Raw genomic sequence first — 16,936 nt, forward strand, 5'->3', positions numbered from 1 at the left:
CATATATATATATGTAACCCTCTTTATTTGATATATTGTTTGATATATGTATCTATATATATATATATATATATATATATATATATGTATATATATATATATATATATATATATATATATATATATATATATATATATATACATATATATATACACATATATATATATATATATATATATATATATATATGTAACCCTCTTTATTTGATATATTGTTTGATATATGTATATATATATATGTATATATATATATATATATATATATATATATATATATACATATATATATATATATATATATATATATATATATATATATATATATATATATATATATGTAACCCTCTTTGTTTGATGTCCTCTCAGTTAGGCAATAATCACTTGAAGCTGATGTAGTGGTAACAGCCAGTTTATTGTTTCTTGGTTGGCTCTTCAGTTCTGGTTGTATGACAGAAAAAGAGGGGAACGGTGAATAACATTTTTCTCCCTTCTCATGGGCACATCTCTCTCGGTTGAATCCTCATTTCTACTCCTTATCACAATAAAGTGTAGCTTATGATACAAATAAAATGAAATAAAATAAAATACTTTTACTATGATCGTATAGTGGATCTTTTTATACTGTAATGTCTGTGAGTAAAATAAAAAGTGAATGTGTATTAAATATAAATAAGAAATTATTTTAAAATAAAATGCAAGCTACACATTTCTATTAGCTATTAACCTTTTTCATTCAACATATCAGTAACTGGCATGGGATAAACATGAAATAAACATAACACAACGACACACCTCTGCTGTCTCATTCTCACACACACATACCTGGTTGTATGACAGAAAAAGAGGGGAACGGTGAATAACATTTTTCTCCCTTCTCATGGGCACATCTCTACGGAAGAAAACAGCAACGTGTTAAGCTAATAATGCTAGCTCCGTGCTACACGTTTCCGTCGGCAACAAAACAACAGAAACACCATTTAAGTTGTGGAGAGCACGGAAAAATCAACACTAACACACAGCAAATCCATACACACTATCATATTAATTTTAACATGACTCCAACAACTATAAACAAAGTTTTTTTTGCCCACGAGACTCGGGACATGTTACCTCTCGGTTGAATCCTCATTTCTACTGAGGATTTCCCATAATCCTTCTTCCCTTACACTTTTCAGCCATACGCACAACAGACAGCAGAGGGCGCTTATCCCATATTTAGCTGGATTTACTCACACTCTTTAACTATGTTACATACACCCCCCAGAAATCCTGCTAAATTGGGGTACAGTAAACAAAACACTCAAAAAAACAACACATTTATATAAGTCACAAATTACTGCCAGTGTGGCCATAAGAACACTACTCAGTCAAAATCAGTTAGAAACGTTCCACAAGGGAATAAGCGAGGAAGGTTTTGGCCAATCCCCTTACCAACCCAGACACAAAAGATGCCGTATACACCTCTCATATAATAAACATTGCTCAATAGCAGAGATAACTTATGTATCCTAGGCCACAGCCAGGCAAAAAAAACATATTCCTGGATCGTTCAGACTACCCAGAAAACACATTCCTCACAAAAGAAAACAGTGAATCTACTGTTGAAGCTGAGTCATCTACGACCTGCTCATTCATCTCACAAATGAGTCTAGCTGGAGGTTTTACAGGTCTGCCTGACCTAGTGTTAAGTGCAGGTGGCTGTACACAAACAACATGGTCTTGTGTGTGTGTAGGAGGCTGTGTATCAGTCAAGTGTTCAGGGGAGGGGCCATGTTCAGGTGGTACAGGTGACATTGACACCGCACTTTCAGTAGTGGCCTCAAAAGCAGACAGCTGGCAAGCACACTCCAAGGACGCAGGGGCATTCAGTTCCTCACTCACAGCATCTGGGACCACAGTCACATCTTCACCGGAGGGTTGAGCCTCAACATCCCCTGAGGAAGAACAATCAGGCGGGACGGCCGTCACAACCTCGTCAATCCCATCATCCATGCGCACGAGCCAGTTAATGGTCTTTGTCTCACTGTCCTGAACATCGGAAGGAACCACTGGTTCACACACTCTACTCCCAGCAACAGATGAGCAGTCAGAGTCCACAATGTCGTCACCTCCTGCAGGTAAGAAACTCACAGGGAGTAGAAGGTTTCTGTGAACAACCTTTTCTCTTGATGTTACAGGATCTCTGATATGGTACACATTGATCCCATGCTTCACAGACACCACTTCAAACACCGTGGATTCCCATTTGTCTGCAATTTTCCTTTTTCCTCTCTCACCACGGTTTGCAAGCAAGACCCTGTCCCCGACCGTGAGAGGTGAGCCTTTGGCTCTGCGGTTGTAGTTCTTTGCCTGACGGGCCTGTTCAACCTGACTGTTCTGCTGGGCAATGCGTGCAGCTTCAGATAAGTCATGTTTCAAACGGGCGACAAACTCCTGATTGTCAACAACAGTATTGCTGGGGAGGGCATGCTGGAACAAAACATCAACAGGCAACCGTGGGATCCTCCCAAACATCAGGAAAAAGGGGGCAAATCCTGTTGTTTCATGCTCTGTGCAATTGTAACAAAATGTCAGCATCTGAAGCATTTGGGGCCATCTCGCTTTGGATTGCGGGGGCAGGGCTCTTATCATATTCCCAAGAGTCCTGTTGTATCACTCAACAACACCATTCCCCATGGGATGGTATGGGGTAGTATGCGATTTCTGGACACCAGCCATCTCCAGGAGCTCTTTAATGAGCCGACTCTCAAAATTGGCTCCTTGATCCGAATGTATGCGTTTAGGGAACCCGTAAATGCAGAAAAAGTCATTCCAGAGACGACTGGCAACCTGTTTTGCTGACTGGTTTTTGCATGTGAATGCATGAGACAGTTTGGAAAAATGATCAGTGACAACAAGAACATCCACACACTTCTTGTCTGTCTGTTCTGCAGTCCAGATGTCAATACATACAAGCTCCATTGGTCCGGAGGTGCGTATGCTTTCAAGTGGAGCACGATCGTTGGGCTCAGGGGTTTTCCCCACTACACAGCGAAAACAGTTCTTCACGTGATTAATGATGTCACGTTCCATCCCTATCCAGAAAAACCTCTGCCTGGCGAGGGAGAGCGTATGAACCTGATCCTGATGACCAGCTGAATCATGTAGGCCATGGAGGACTTTGGATTTCAGGGAGTCTGGAACAACAAACTGGAGAGTTGTAGTGTTCATTTGTCTGTCTTTCTTTACCTTGTACAACACGCCTTCTTTGATGGAAAGTCTGGGCCAGTGTCTCAAGAGTTTCATTACACCACGAGGCTCCTCCGTACACTCACGTCTAGTGGGTCTCCGGTGATGCTGGATGTAGCGGAGTACCCTGCCCAGAACAGCGTCCTGTTCTTGTAGGTTTATCAGCTCACTCCTCGGTGTAGAAGCAGTCTGGTCGACACTGAAAAGTTGGGGAATAACTGGGCCCGTACCTCTCACTCGGCTGACACCTCCTGAGTCATGTGCCTCTAGAACGGCTGACACGTCCTGCGACTGTAGGGACCCAGAAGGAGGAGGTGAGATTACAACAGCTTCCTCCTCGGGCTGACCAGTGACAACCTGAAAGTTGTTAGCGAATCTAAATGCATCTTGTACTGTCCTATCCACCATCCCACTGACTTGATTCAATAGCAAAGCATAAGGCTAGCTCACAAGACGGTGGCTCATGCATGACTGGACAAACGGCTCTCTGCTTAGCGCGTCAGCAACTACATTCTTTGTGCCAGGGACATAGTTCAGATCAAAACTGAATGCTGCAAGCTTTGAAACCCACCTCTGTTCGCATGCATCTAACCTAGGCTTAATCAAAATGGGCGTGGGAGAGTGTTTTGCTGGCGAATGCCACTGGCCTGGCAATCCTTCCATCAGGAGGCAACTGTGAGAGGACAGCTCCTAGGCCATCAAAGGAGGCATCGACTGCGAGGATGAACGGAGCATTAAAATCTGGATGAGCTAATGTGACACTGTGAAATAGCTCATGTTTCAAAGTTTCAAATGAATCCCTACACTCATCAGTCCAGTCAGCTTGAGACAGCTTCACATGACCTTTTTTAAATTTAGGCTTATGGCCCCTACCTCTCTTTTGTGTAGCAGCGGGCTCTGCCACCAGGTTGAACAATGGCTTAGCCTTGGCAGAGCATCCTTCAATGAAATGATGATAGTAGAGAACCATCCCTAAGAATGATCTGATCTTCTTTGCGCACAGCGTTTTTCCGTCAGACTCCATCAGGTCAGATTCCTGGACATTACTGATAGCCTGTACTTTACTTGGGTCAGTCTTGACACCATCCTCACATATGATGTGTCCCAAAAACTTCACAGATCGTCGGAGAAAGTAGCACTTTTTAGGTCAGAGCTTCAAGTTGTTCGCTGCGAGGCGTGAGAAAACCATCTGCAAACGCTGAAGAGCAACACATTCAGACGGAGCAAAAACCATAAGATCATCCAGGTAACCTAATAGACTTGTGAAGTTCTCATCTCCAAAAATTGACATCATCATTCGCATGAATGTGGCAGGGCTGTTGGTCAGGCCTTGAGGCATCCTGTTATATTCATGGAGACCGAATGGGGAAGAGAATGCTGTGTATTTCTTGTCATTTTCATGAAGTCTAACATTATAAAACCCAGAGGTCAAGTCCATTGTGGAAAAAAACACATTACCACCGAGTGCAGCGAGAACGTCTGTCTGATGAGGTAATGGATGCGCATCTTTCACTGTTCTTGCGTTTAACCACCTGAAATCATTACAGATGCGGAGGTCACCATTCGGCTTGACAACCAGGACAAGGGGGGATGAATATTCACTCTGGGACTTCCTGATTATCCCCAATTCCTCCATTTCATTTAGAGCAGTCCTGAGCTCATCATAATGGCATGGCGGGACCCGCCTGTGCGGAAGTCTGAAGGGTTTGTCATCCACCAGGCGGATTCTGTGGACAAAATCTGGTGCCTCACCACAGTCCATTTTGTGTTTTGAAAAAATTGATTCAAACTGCACGATGATCTCCAACAGTTTATCTTTCCACTCAGGGGAGACTTCACAAGATGAGAGATCCAGATCCTGAAGGCCCATGTCGGTCAAGACACGTGACATCTCTTCCTCTGACCGAGGCACCGGTGATGAGCTCTGTGTGTGCTGCACGCTGGATTGGATGCTGACAGGTTCAGGTAAGTCCTGCACAGAAGAACAGGTGGACACATCTGCAACTTTAGCATTTCTCTTCAAGGTGAGTATTTTTTTAGTGGGATTCACTATTTTGACTGGAACCCAGCCATCACCCCATAAGGGAGTGACAACTCTCCCCACTAGAATTTGTGCAGGTCTGCATTTGGACTCAGTGGGTTCAATGATCACTGTGCTGCCCACTGCAGAGACATCAGGTGCAGACAGCTTAGCCCACACTAAATGTTCGGACATGGGCTGTAGATTCACACATCTCTTGAGTTTAGCTGTGCCGATTCTGTGTGACACTGCTCCACCCTCCCTGTCATTTGAGGAAGACAGCACAGACAACAATTGAGGCAGATTGTCCTGAGCATTACTTGCTGAAGATGTGACGGTTTGGACTTTAGCCGTGTCTTTCACCTGTGAGATCAGCCACTTGATAGCATTGTTGCCCAGAATCATATCATCAGCTTGGCCTGGCACAACTAAAACAGGGATGATCACTTTATAGCCATAAACAGATACAGTCAGGTCATATATGGCAGAAGGTGTGACAGGGTGACCGCCACAACCAATAATGACAAAATCTGCAGCAGATCGTTTTTCAATGTTTGGAATGGACTGGGAAAGTTTAGAGTCAGCTGTCTCACTTAGAGTGCATGCCATGGATCCACTATCCACCAAAGCTCTGAGGACTTCGCCACCATCAGTAGACACATCTGTATAGAACAGTTCATTTGTCTCTGGGAGTCTTTGCAGGTTTTGCACAATCAGTGTCTTGTTTGATGGCAACGAGCTACTGTAGGTGTGACACAAAGTTTCATAATCATCTTCTATCTCCGAGGTGGGAGGTTCACTGACATGGTCTGCGCTGTCCTCCCCTGTACGCAGATCATTTAGTTTCCCTGCTGACCACGAAGAGGAGGGTGCTTTCCCTCCGGGCAGGTGCGTCTTGAGTGGCCAGCTGAGTGACACAGGAAACACAGTCTGTTCTCTCGGCAGTGTGTGAGGGCTGTGTGAGAGCCGTCTTTACATACAGAACATGGTGTGTCAGTCAAACCCTCAATTCTAGGAGCCCTGTGGTTGTTGTTTGGGTTTCTATTTGCTTGGGCTTGGCTCTGGAGCAGCACTTTTTCCAGCATGCTAATCAGTCTTTCAAGAGTGGCATTGTCTTGACTCATATTCTTTTTTAGCTCTGGAGTGTCAGAAACAGGAGCAGCATTATGGCTAATCTCAGCTGCATTAATGTTGATTCTGTTACTCTCTCTCTTAGAAGACTTGACACACTTCTCAAGATGATATTCATCTAACACTTCCTGTACTTCACGAGCTGACCATTTATCAATTGTCTTGGAGCGAAAGGTAAGAGCCAGGTCTCTACTTGGGCAGTGTCTGATGAACATACGTGTGACTTCAACACTGGGGTTGTCAAAAACTTTACCCTGCTCCGTAAGGCAGCCAGCAACAACATCAGCAGCTCTGTTCAGTCTGAGCCAATACTCATATGTGTCCTCTTGGTCTTTTGGTGTTGTGGAATAAAAGTCAGCTAGGGGCACAGTGGAACAATAGCTAGAGCTGAAGTGTTTGCGCAAGAGTCCATAGATTGCTTGTGGGTTGTGCTGTACATCAATCTCACCATTTCTTATTCCAAACCGTACAACATCCTTTGCTCTGCCTCTTAGGTGGATGAGGATTTCCTACGCTTGATTCTTCAGCTGTACACCACTTTTCTGAATGTAGGTCCTCATTGATTCCTCCCATTCATCAACAGTCAACACATCTGAACTCTCTCCTCGGAATGCAGGTGGGTCCTTAACTTCTCGCTGAGTGACCAGCTGGACTCGGGAGAGATCCAGTGTGCGGCCAGAGGTGAAGTCATTATTATCAGATGTCTTGACATTGTCTGTGTGCATTGCAGATGTATGGCTAGATGTGGCGAGATGTGACATAATGCTATCAGCTACTTGTTGTCCAATCTGCTGTGCAATGGTGCACATTTGGTCAGCTAGTCTACCATCATCAAGAGGAGGGCATGGAACTGATGTATCAGTGAATTGTGGGGGATTAAATTCATCTAAGGGCTGAACCTGAGGTGTCTCTACACTCCCACATTTGAAAGGACTATGCACAGAATCATCATCATAACCAGACTTATCTCCCGCCCCATGGTTACCCAAAGAAAGTGGAGCTGGTGTACTTTAAAACCGAGGGGGAACACATCAAAAGTATCAGACTTACTGAAACTCATACTTGGTACAAGTAAAACAACATTCAAAGAAAATAACAGCCCACGGAGAAAATGGCTGCAATCTATATCAAACAGTCAAACACACTGAAGAAAATGATACAGCTCCAAGGCGGTGAAGCAATGAGAAGACATCCACCCGGTCCGGCGTGGTCATGGACGAGTCACGGCACCAATGTAACCCTTTTTGTTTGATGTCCTCTCAGTTAGGCAATAATCACTTGAAGCTGATGTAGTGGTAACAGCCAGTTTATTGTTTCTTGGTTGGCTCTTCAGTTCTGGTTGTATGACAGAAAAAGAGGGGAACGGTGAATAACATTTTTCTCCCTTCTCATGGGCACATCTCTCTCGGTTGAATCCTCATTTCTACTCCTTATCACAATAAAGTGTAGCTTATGATACAAATAAAATGAAATAAAATAAAATACTTTTACTATGATCGTATAGTGGATCTTTTTATACTGTAATGTCTGTGAGTAAAATAAAAAGTGAATGTGTATTAAATATAAATAAGAAATTATTTTAAAATAAAATGCAAGCTACACATTTCTATTAGCTATTAACCTTTTTCATTCAACATATCAGTAACTGGCATGGGATAAACATGAAATAAACATAACACAACGACACACCTCTGCTGTCTCATTCTCACACACACATACCTGGTTGTATGACAGAAAAAGAGGGGAACGGTGAATAACATTTTTCTCCCTTCTCATGGGCACATCTCTACGGAAGAAAACAGCAACGTGTTAAGCTAATAATGCTAGCTCCGTGCTACACGTTTCCGTCGGCAACAAAACAGAAACACCATTTAAGTTGTGGAGAGCACGGAAAAATCAACACTAACACACAGCAAATCCATACACACTATCATATTAATTTTAACATGACTCCAACAACTATAAACAAAGTTTTTTTTGCCCACGAGACTCGGGACATGTTACCTCTCGGTTGAATCCTCATTTCTACTGAGGATTTCCCATAATCCTTCTTCCCTTACACCACAACAGACAGCAGAGGGCGCTTATCCCACATTTAGCTGGATTTACTCACACTCTTTTAACTATGTTACATATACATATATATGTATATATATATGTGTATATGTATATATATATATATATATATATATATATATATATATATATATATATATATATATATACATATATATATATATATATATGTATATATATATATATATATGTATATATATATACATACATATGTATATATATATATATATATATATATATATATATATATATATATATATATATATATATATATATATATATAACACACAGCTACAGCAATTTTCTGTTATTTTTTCGTTCGTTTTTTTTCTGAGAATTTTCATTTTTAGTCTAGTTGACCCAAGCCTTATTATGCAAGTAGAATGGAGCACATTTAATTGTATGATTAAAACACAGATTAAACTAGATAGTCTTTTTGGGTAGACATGTATACTACATAGTTACTATAATAACTTGAGAAGAATTTGCAGGTTATTCTTTATTCAAATAAGCGAAATAACAAACAAATGAGGCGACGTTTTCTGAATCACTTTAAATGCAAATGAAATTGAACTACTTAATAAATTGGAGAATATGTTATTGTGAAAGTTGTCGACCGGATGTCGACCTGCTGTATTGTTGTTGACGCTACAGGGAGAAGGACGCGGAGGAGGAAAGTGAACGCGCGACACGGCTCGGCTCGGCACGGCACGGATAAATCGCGGTCGGTCTGTTTGCCTAAACGTTAGCTAACCCCGCGCTCTGTCGTATAGCAGTGACGTACATACACGGGGATAACGGCGGAGAGGGTGGACATCATGATGGCGACGTTGGGACAGGAGTCGGCTCGTCCTCCTCTCTCCAAGCTCGGTTCTTCTCCGACGATCCAGGCTCACATCGGCAGCGGCAACCTGCCTTCCAACCGGGGCTTGGAGCGGGCGTTGGAGGAGGCAGCCGCGAGCGGCGTCCTCAACCTCAGCTCCCGAAAACTGAAGGAGTTTCCCCGGACAGGCATCTACCGCGACCTGACCGACACAGTGGAAGCAGGTAGGCGTCTCTCTGGCATCTCTGCCCGGTTAGCTAACAAATATAGACTCGGGGCGCACCGGTGCTGCGCTGTAACGTTAACTACTCTTGGTAACGCGTTACAGTCACACGGTTACATCCACACTGGCCATAGTACTTTATTTACAGTGCTGGCATTTCCGTTATTTAGAGAATTAATAAATCAAGAGTGTGTATGTTAATTGAGCGACGGAGTTGAACCCCCAGCCCTGGTGATAGAAGGTTCGTGTGACTTTGATCTGATTCAGAGTCTACACATACCACAACCTTTTCTTCTCTTGAACCGGATGTATAGATGAGTCTGAATCATTATGTATTATTGATGACAAGTTTCCTGGTCACATCGATAACATGAACTCTATTGGTGATTGTATAAAGTAACACACTCAGAAAAGGTTCTAAAATGTTCAATTTACAGAGGTAGCCTAATGCAGGATCCGAGTGTTGAGCGGGCCTGCAGTGGAATTCCCCAGTACTTCCTTTTAATCCATTTAGAGTTGTAAACAGACATGGCGAGCAGGGTAAACCCAGACAGACTCTGTTTGAGGTATTTCATTTACAATAATATTTTAATGAATTGAAAGTTTACAAATCTATTTTTAGGCAGAGCTTTATATGTATAATCAGAGCACAGTTTATATATCATACACCAGCAAGCTTTTCTTAAAGTACAGATTATTTATGTTTAAGTGGTTTCTCAGCTTTTAAGAGGCTGCAGTGGCTTGATTCATGTCAATGAGATGACATGTGACTTTGCCTTAATTATGCACTTTTTTTTGTTTATTATGTTAAGGTAGAGCATTATTGTAGTGCAGTGGTTAGCACTGTCACCTCACAGCAATAAACTGTGCTATGAAGCAGCAGGGCTCCAGACTATTTTTTTTTTACTCGGATCACAACTGAACCTAACTGAATATTTTAGGAGCACAATCACAAAATTCACGAGGACACACCGTAAATCAACTTGCAAAGAATATATTCACATTTCCTCTCATTTTTACTGTATTACTGATAAATACTTTGATAATAAATGCATAAATAACAATGTCTTGTTTACTTCCACACTATCACATTTTATTCACATTTCCTCTCATTTTTACTGTATTACTGATAAATACTTTGATAATAAATGCATAAATTACAATGTCTTGTTTACTTCCACACTATCACATTTTATTGTAAACTTTTCAAGAAGCAACATAAGAGAACTAAGGTATACAGACAGTATCGTACTGTCATTACAGTACAATATCGATGAATATACATTCAGAAATCATAAATGCAAAGCTATGTTCAGAAATTTAAACATAGTATGTGCTCAGTAATCTTCCTACCCTTTCACAGTACACAGACCACAACTTAACAAATACTTTAAATGTAACATTTGGGGCACTGATCAATAACTTCAATGCCACTTTAGAACAAGTAGGCGAAACAACTTGTACCTTTATTCACTCTCCCTTAGAGCAGAACCCCCTGTGGTCCAAGTGGCTCAGAAGGCCAGCCCTCGTAATTTAGCCTTCTAGACATTTTACCCTGACTGAACCATATTTACAGCCTCCTTGGCATCAAACTCTTCTATGCTAGGTCCCTCCATGCTAGTTTGAATCAAGTCCTCTACAGTAGGTCTTTTGTTTCAGTGTATCTGCGATTGTTCCAATAAATTGTGTGCATGCTGTATCATTATTATGTTGAGTTCAGTTGCATGCTGTCAACCGTTAGCCTAACTGTTACAGTCTACATTAGTGCTGGGACGATAAGCTTAGCTCCTGATTTGATATTATCAAGATACTTTGTGTGCTGCTTCTGTCAAGTCTTGTGATTCAACATTCATTATATTGCGATTTTACTTTTGATAACAAATTACCATTGGGGAAAAAAAAAAAAAAGGTTAAATCATACACTTCTAGACACAAAATATCAAGGTTTCATGGTTACAAGGTAAATGTATTTTTAGAACACCAGGGTTTGGAGAAGAAATTGAGGAGTCTCACAGCGTGTGGTATTGGAACTTCTGAATCTTTTTCTAGATGGCAGCAGAGAGATAAGACTGTGACTGGGATGGGTGTTGTCTTTTAGTATCCTTTGGCTCTTTGCAGACACCTTAAATCACCAACAGAGATGGTTTGTAGATGGGTGCCAATAATGTCTGGGCAGTTCAAATCACCCGCTGCAGAGCCTGTCTGTTCCGGCCGTGCATGAACCATGCGATTTTGGGATGTTTCCAGTTTTAAAAGTTTCTGTTGGAATTAGAGCATTTTCTGTGTTTTTTTTAACCAGACAGATGATGTGTTATGACAAGGTTGAATTCTGTGTGATGGTAATTTTGAGGAACCTAAAACTGTTCACCTGCTCTTCCCCAGCTCCACTAAAGTAGACAGTGGTGTGTGTCTTTGTCTCCTTTTGACAATCACCAATCAGCTCCTTGGTAGTGGTGACAGAAGTAGATTGTTCCCTGTACACCACTCTGAAAGAATATTGATTTCCTCTTGGTTGAACTCTAGTTGTTCTTTGTAAGACAGTCGATGCTGGTGACATCTGCATACTTCACAATAGAGTTCTCTTGATGTCTGGGGAGTACAGCCATGGGTGTACAGTGTGATCAGGAGGTGATCACACAGCCCTACAGGGGGACTGGTGTTGTACTCTGATGTGTGCATGACTGCAAGTGTTACTGCTCGTTCTACAAATAAATGCGTTTTTAATTATCGCTGAAAATATCGCCCCAAGTCTGAATTCAACACAGCAGACACATGAGAAAGGTAAAGTTTACCAGATGTAGAGATCTCTCTGAATTGGTGCGACAGGACAGCTTGGTTAACTGGATGTAGTTTTGCAAATGCAGTATTCTGCTTCCCGTGTATACTTTTTAAAATGCCGGGGACGGATACTACATGGACTGTAACAGGAGTTGGAGACCTAAAAAATCAGTCAGAGCAGATCAAAAACATGAATGCTCGAAGGTACACATGAACAACGCTGTCAAGCTAGCCATGCTAGGCAGGACTAGCATAGCTTCGCAGCTGGATGAAGGACACAGGATTGCAGTGAGAAAACAATGAAGAGGTGGACATGAATGGACATATTTTATCGAAGATCATTGATTGTGTGAAATTCTGTGGAGCTATTGAGCTGCATTGTGAGGCCAGAATGAGACCGCATCCCCCGAAAAGCCAGGCATTTTTCAGGGATTAGTCGATTTTGCGGCGTCGCTGGACTATGTGTTGGAGGAGCAACTGAAAACCACCCCTGTCTTTAAAGGCACCTCAAAACGAACTTTGGACTGCATGCTGTCGGTTCTTCGAGACTGCATTTCGTAGGATGTACGATGTCTTCCAAATGCGACCGCTGACACAGTTGGCACTGCGGTGTTGGAAAGGCTGAAGACTTTTCTTCCTGAGGGACAACAGGGAAAACTAATTGCCCAGGTCTATGACGGAGCTGCCGTTATGAGAGGAGCCAAGGTGGCGTGCAGCACAAGGTTCACGACGTTTACGGGAGTGCCCACTATGTACACTGTTATGCTCATCAGCTGAACCTGATAATGCAGCAGGCAACGTCCCACATCACCAAGGTTGGCGCTTTTTTCTCAGATCTGGGTGGATTTACTGCATTTTTCTCCAGCTCATCCAAGTGAACCGCTGTGCTAGATAAAGTATTGGCACACACACTTCCTGGAGCTTCAACAAGAAGGTGGAACTTTCACTGTTTGGCTCATAACACCATTTATGAGAACAAGGATGTTTTTTCAGACCATCATAGAGAAAGGTGAATTTGATGCAACAACTGTGAGAGAGGTTGTGGGTTTGAGAGAATGCTGGAAGATGAAGATTTTTGTTTTTGTGTACTGAACATCTTCCTGTGTGAACTTGATGTTATTGTCCACAGTATTTGTATGTTTTGTGAAAGCTTCCACTTCCCTTGCTCTGATTTTTACCCAGGTGTTGTCCACGCACCTGAACCAGTGGCTAGGAACAGAGGGGGTGAGCTACGACATAACTTATCACCCACCTACAATGCAGTTCTGAGTTCCCTCCTTGGACAGCTTAACAACCATTCACACCAGGGCTCACCTAACCTCTGCAACCCCCATGAAGGCTGCTTGGGTCAACGACCCACACGTGTCCTTAATGTGTGGGTAAGGACACACCCACGCAGAGTTTAAAAGCCTGCAGACTCCCCTTCCAGTTAGTTGGATGAGACAAGAAACTGAAACAAGTCCAGTTGACTACGATACAGCACTTAGAACATAACTTGTGCTTGTTTTCTGATAAACAACACCTACAACTAAAATTTTTGTGTTTGTACGGTAAATCTATAAACACAGTAAGGAGAACAATGTAAAGAATGAAAAAGGGCTGGTACTTCAAGTCAAAAGCATGAATAGATAAAATGATAAAAGGTCATAAACTGGGGCATCTGTACAGTTTAGTCTATGAATGTCTGAAATATTCACCAATTGTTTTTATTATCATTATTATTATTATTGTTGTTATTATTATTATTATTATTATTATTATTATTATTATTATTATTATTATTATAATACCCTTCTGAAATTGTGCCGGTTTATTATTAGGGTTCTAACCCCAAAGGGGAAATGATGTGCAGCAACTTTTATTGAAATATGAGCCCAGTCAGCCAGATGGTGGCGCTGTAATTGAGGCTTGAAAATGTGTTTTTGGGAAGGCCACGCCCCTCACACCATAAGTCTGATTGACTTGAAATTTGACACACAAGTCCAGCTCGATGAGCTCTACAAAAAAGCCTCTTGGATCATGAAGCTCCGCCTACCCATTATCATTATTATTATTATTATTATTATTATTAAATAATAGGTCTATACAGTCTCTGATGGGTTTGTGCCACTCCAATGTCGTCTCTTGTTTCACCTCTTGAACTATGTCCCTTCTTTTTGTTTGTATGGGGTTAAAAACCAGGCGGTGAATAACCCTGAGGTTGTGGTGGAGGGAGGACCAATGGAGCAAAGATGGACAGCCCACAGAGTATTGAGTACGCCGGCTTGAAAGTTAGCGTTGGTAGGCTAACAGCTGATCTGCGAGGCTAACAGCTGATCAGCAGAGAAAGGTTAGTCCATGAAGCCAGTTGTTCAGGTGTGCAGCCTTCATAGCCCAAGAGCTGATAGGGACAACTTGTTTAGCTACGGATTGAGAAGCGGCGATATTGTCGCCAACGTCCTTTCGCATGATAGAATGACTCATCCGTAACGATGCTTCAGTGTCGGCCTCAGCTCGCTTTTTGAAGGAAAGTCAGTGTCGTACTTTGTATGAGCAGTTCGAAAGTGCCTCTCCACATTCCTCTTATTCGGAATAGCGATGGTAGTTTGACAAATCAGACAATGCACATTTTTTTGTATCCCTTTCTTTTGTTGATATCAATGGAAACCAGGTCACTTAGCTCACTGTGTTTTGCAGGAGCTAGTGCGTTTGCGCATGCATGGTGACCCGTGACACGTGACCCGTGACCCTAAAAGAAGAGATCTGACTGGCCGTCCTGTACATTGATCAGGTGGCATAGACTCACCCTGTTGTAGAGTGCCCTCTGGTTGATGTCAACACTCATAGCATGGTTGGAAGGTGGAAGAAGCACCAGCAGCTTCAAATACCTGTTCCAATATTTTCATACCTTTTGCAAGATTACAGAATAACTATTTATAGATTACCGATTACTATTGCATGCTGCAGAATAAGCATCCACAGAAAAACCTTTCCTATTCCCCATATTGCATGAAACCTGTGACTTAATAGTGTGGAACTTCCTCCTTAAGTAGTTTCCCTTTAATTAGGCTCACCTGGCAAACTAATTACCAAACCAGTGAGATTGATGTCAGGGATAGATCTTAATTCTAATTAAATGTCTCCTGAACTGATGTGTGGATTGCCATGAAATTTGGTATTTTTATGTTCCCATTGGGGAACAATGTTTGACAGGTTCTTAAACTATACGTGAAATCAATAAAACATTTTTATAGTATCCTAATGATAGCAGGGTATTTTTCCTGGGAAGAAATAAACCAAGGTTAAATAGATTAAATTTATAAGACCGTAGTGCCAATAAACTCAGACTTTATCAGTTCTGGTAATGGCATTGGAGAATCACAAGAGAGATTTCTATTGTGGTTTTGGCTTCACTTTGGGATGTGCAAGTAGAACAATGCCATGCCAATTTGTATTTTTATTTCCAGTTTTACTGAGTTTAGTAGAACCAAGCTGCTGCCAGGAAGGATCCTAGGTCCAAAGTGCAATCACTCATTTGTGGAAAGTCAATGGTTCAATTCCCCTGTTCCCCCAGCTGCATGCTGAGGTATACTTGAGTATGGTACTGAACCCCAAATTTGGCCATGCTGGCAGCCCCTGCCAGTGTATGGTATAGCAAAGTGTTGTAAAGCCTTTTATTTGATCAGTAGACTGGAAAGAGTGCTATAGACATACACTTGGCCCAGTTGCTCCGTACCATGCTGAAGAACGCCTGTCCCTCTTTCAAAGTCCCACCACTGGCCTGCGCTCATATTGCTCTGGCCCCAATCAGGCCTGAGCACAGTTACCTCTTGTACACAAAAGTGTGGTGTTTCTCCTCAGAATGCTTTCTGCTGCTCCTCTGTAATGTTTTACCAGAATCTGGCTCCCGAATTTAGCCTTCTTAAGCTTCTGTAGGAAGAAGTCTGCGTTTTATTTAAAGAGCAACTAAACCCCTCAGTTTTGGATGATGTGCTCTAAGCTGGAAATAAAAAAAAATGCCTTGATTATGGGCGGGGCTCCAGGAGTACTCTCCGATTCCCCCCTCCCCCCTCCCCCCTAACCGTCACCACACTCACACACGCAGAAAAAAAAAAATCATAAACACAAACATCGACATTTATGCTAGCTAGCGATCTGACCATGAGTGACTCTGACAGTAGCGCGGACACTTTCGCCACAGAGAGGTCCTTTGAGGTGGAGGACTTGTCGCCTCCAGAGTCTCCAACCGGAGACTCTGATACAGCTGATACGGCTCTGGACCATGGTGGTGATCACGGTGGTCCAGAGCCGTACCAGTTTGAACCGTTAGCGCCGCAGGCAGCAGGCAGCTCTGAGGAGATGGAGTTGCAGGAGAGGATGGGGGACATTTCTGAGTGGTATATGATGCCCCCAACCCACAAGATTTGAATGATGTGGTTAATATAGTAGCAGAACAAATGTTAAAATAGCCCTGTTTTTTGGAGTTTACCATGGTGAATTTTATGCCACACCATTACATTTCTATTTGTAACAGGTGCTCGTGTGGTCACTGCAGTAATCTCTCTCCTAGAGAGAATGTCTGCTGCAAGTAGGTGGCTCAGGTAACATCACACCCTGAAAAAAGTTAAATCAATAGGCTACCTGTCATTGCAACTTTATAGTACTGACCACCAGTCTA

The 16,936-nt window shown here is 42.3% G+C and overlaps 2 protein-coding genes across 23 annotated transcripts in view; one reads left to right on the forward strand and one right to left on the reverse strand.

Annotated features, from left to right (window-relative positions):
* Positions 1–342: 342 nt before the first annotated feature.
* Positions 343–9,346, reverse strand: LOC115588351 (uncharacterized). Of its 8 annotated transcripts, XR_003985313.1 has the most exons (5): positions 8,384–8,409; positions 8,099–8,165; positions 1,111–7,714; positions 823–889; positions 399–438 (listed from the first exon to the last, which is right to left on the reverse strand). XR_003985313.1 is itself a non-coding variant. In XM_030428942.1 (3 exons), exon 3 carries the CDS (start codon positions 5,855–5,857, stop codon positions 4,376–4,378), a length of 1,482 nt encoding a protein of 493 aa, XP_030284802.1. In that variant the 5' UTR covers positions 5,858–7,714; positions 8,099–8,165; positions 9,244–9,346; the 3' UTR covers positions 343–4,375. The 8 variants fall into 7 exon arrangements, 5 of the variants coding, with proteins under 5 accessions (XP_030284802.1, XP_030284800.1, XP_030284805.1 ...); XR_003985312.1 differs by having other exon boundaries at positions 343–889; XR_003985311.1 differs by having other exon boundaries at positions 395–438; positions 823–7,714.
* Positions 9,137–16,936, forward strand: part of lrch1 (leucine-rich repeats and calponin homology (CH) domain containing 1) — a 351,529-nt gene continuing 343,729 nt past the window's right edge. For all 15 annotated transcript variants that reach the window (XM_030428926.1, XM_030428929.1, XM_030428920.1 and 12 more), the window contains exon 1: positions 9,137–9,502. In XM_030428926.1, the coding sequence (XP_030284786.1) occupies positions 9,274–9,502 (229 nt within the window). In that variant the 5' untranslated portion in view covers positions 9,137–9,273. The remainder of the gene's footprint in view (positions 9,503–16,936) is intronic.

Source organism: Sparus aurata, chromosome 9, assembly GCF_900880675.1.
Source record: "Sparus aurata chromosome 9, fSpaAur1.1, whole genome shotgun sequence".
Lineage (NCBI taxonomy): Eukaryota > Metazoa > Chordata > Actinopteri > Spariformes > Sparidae > Sparus > Sparus aurata.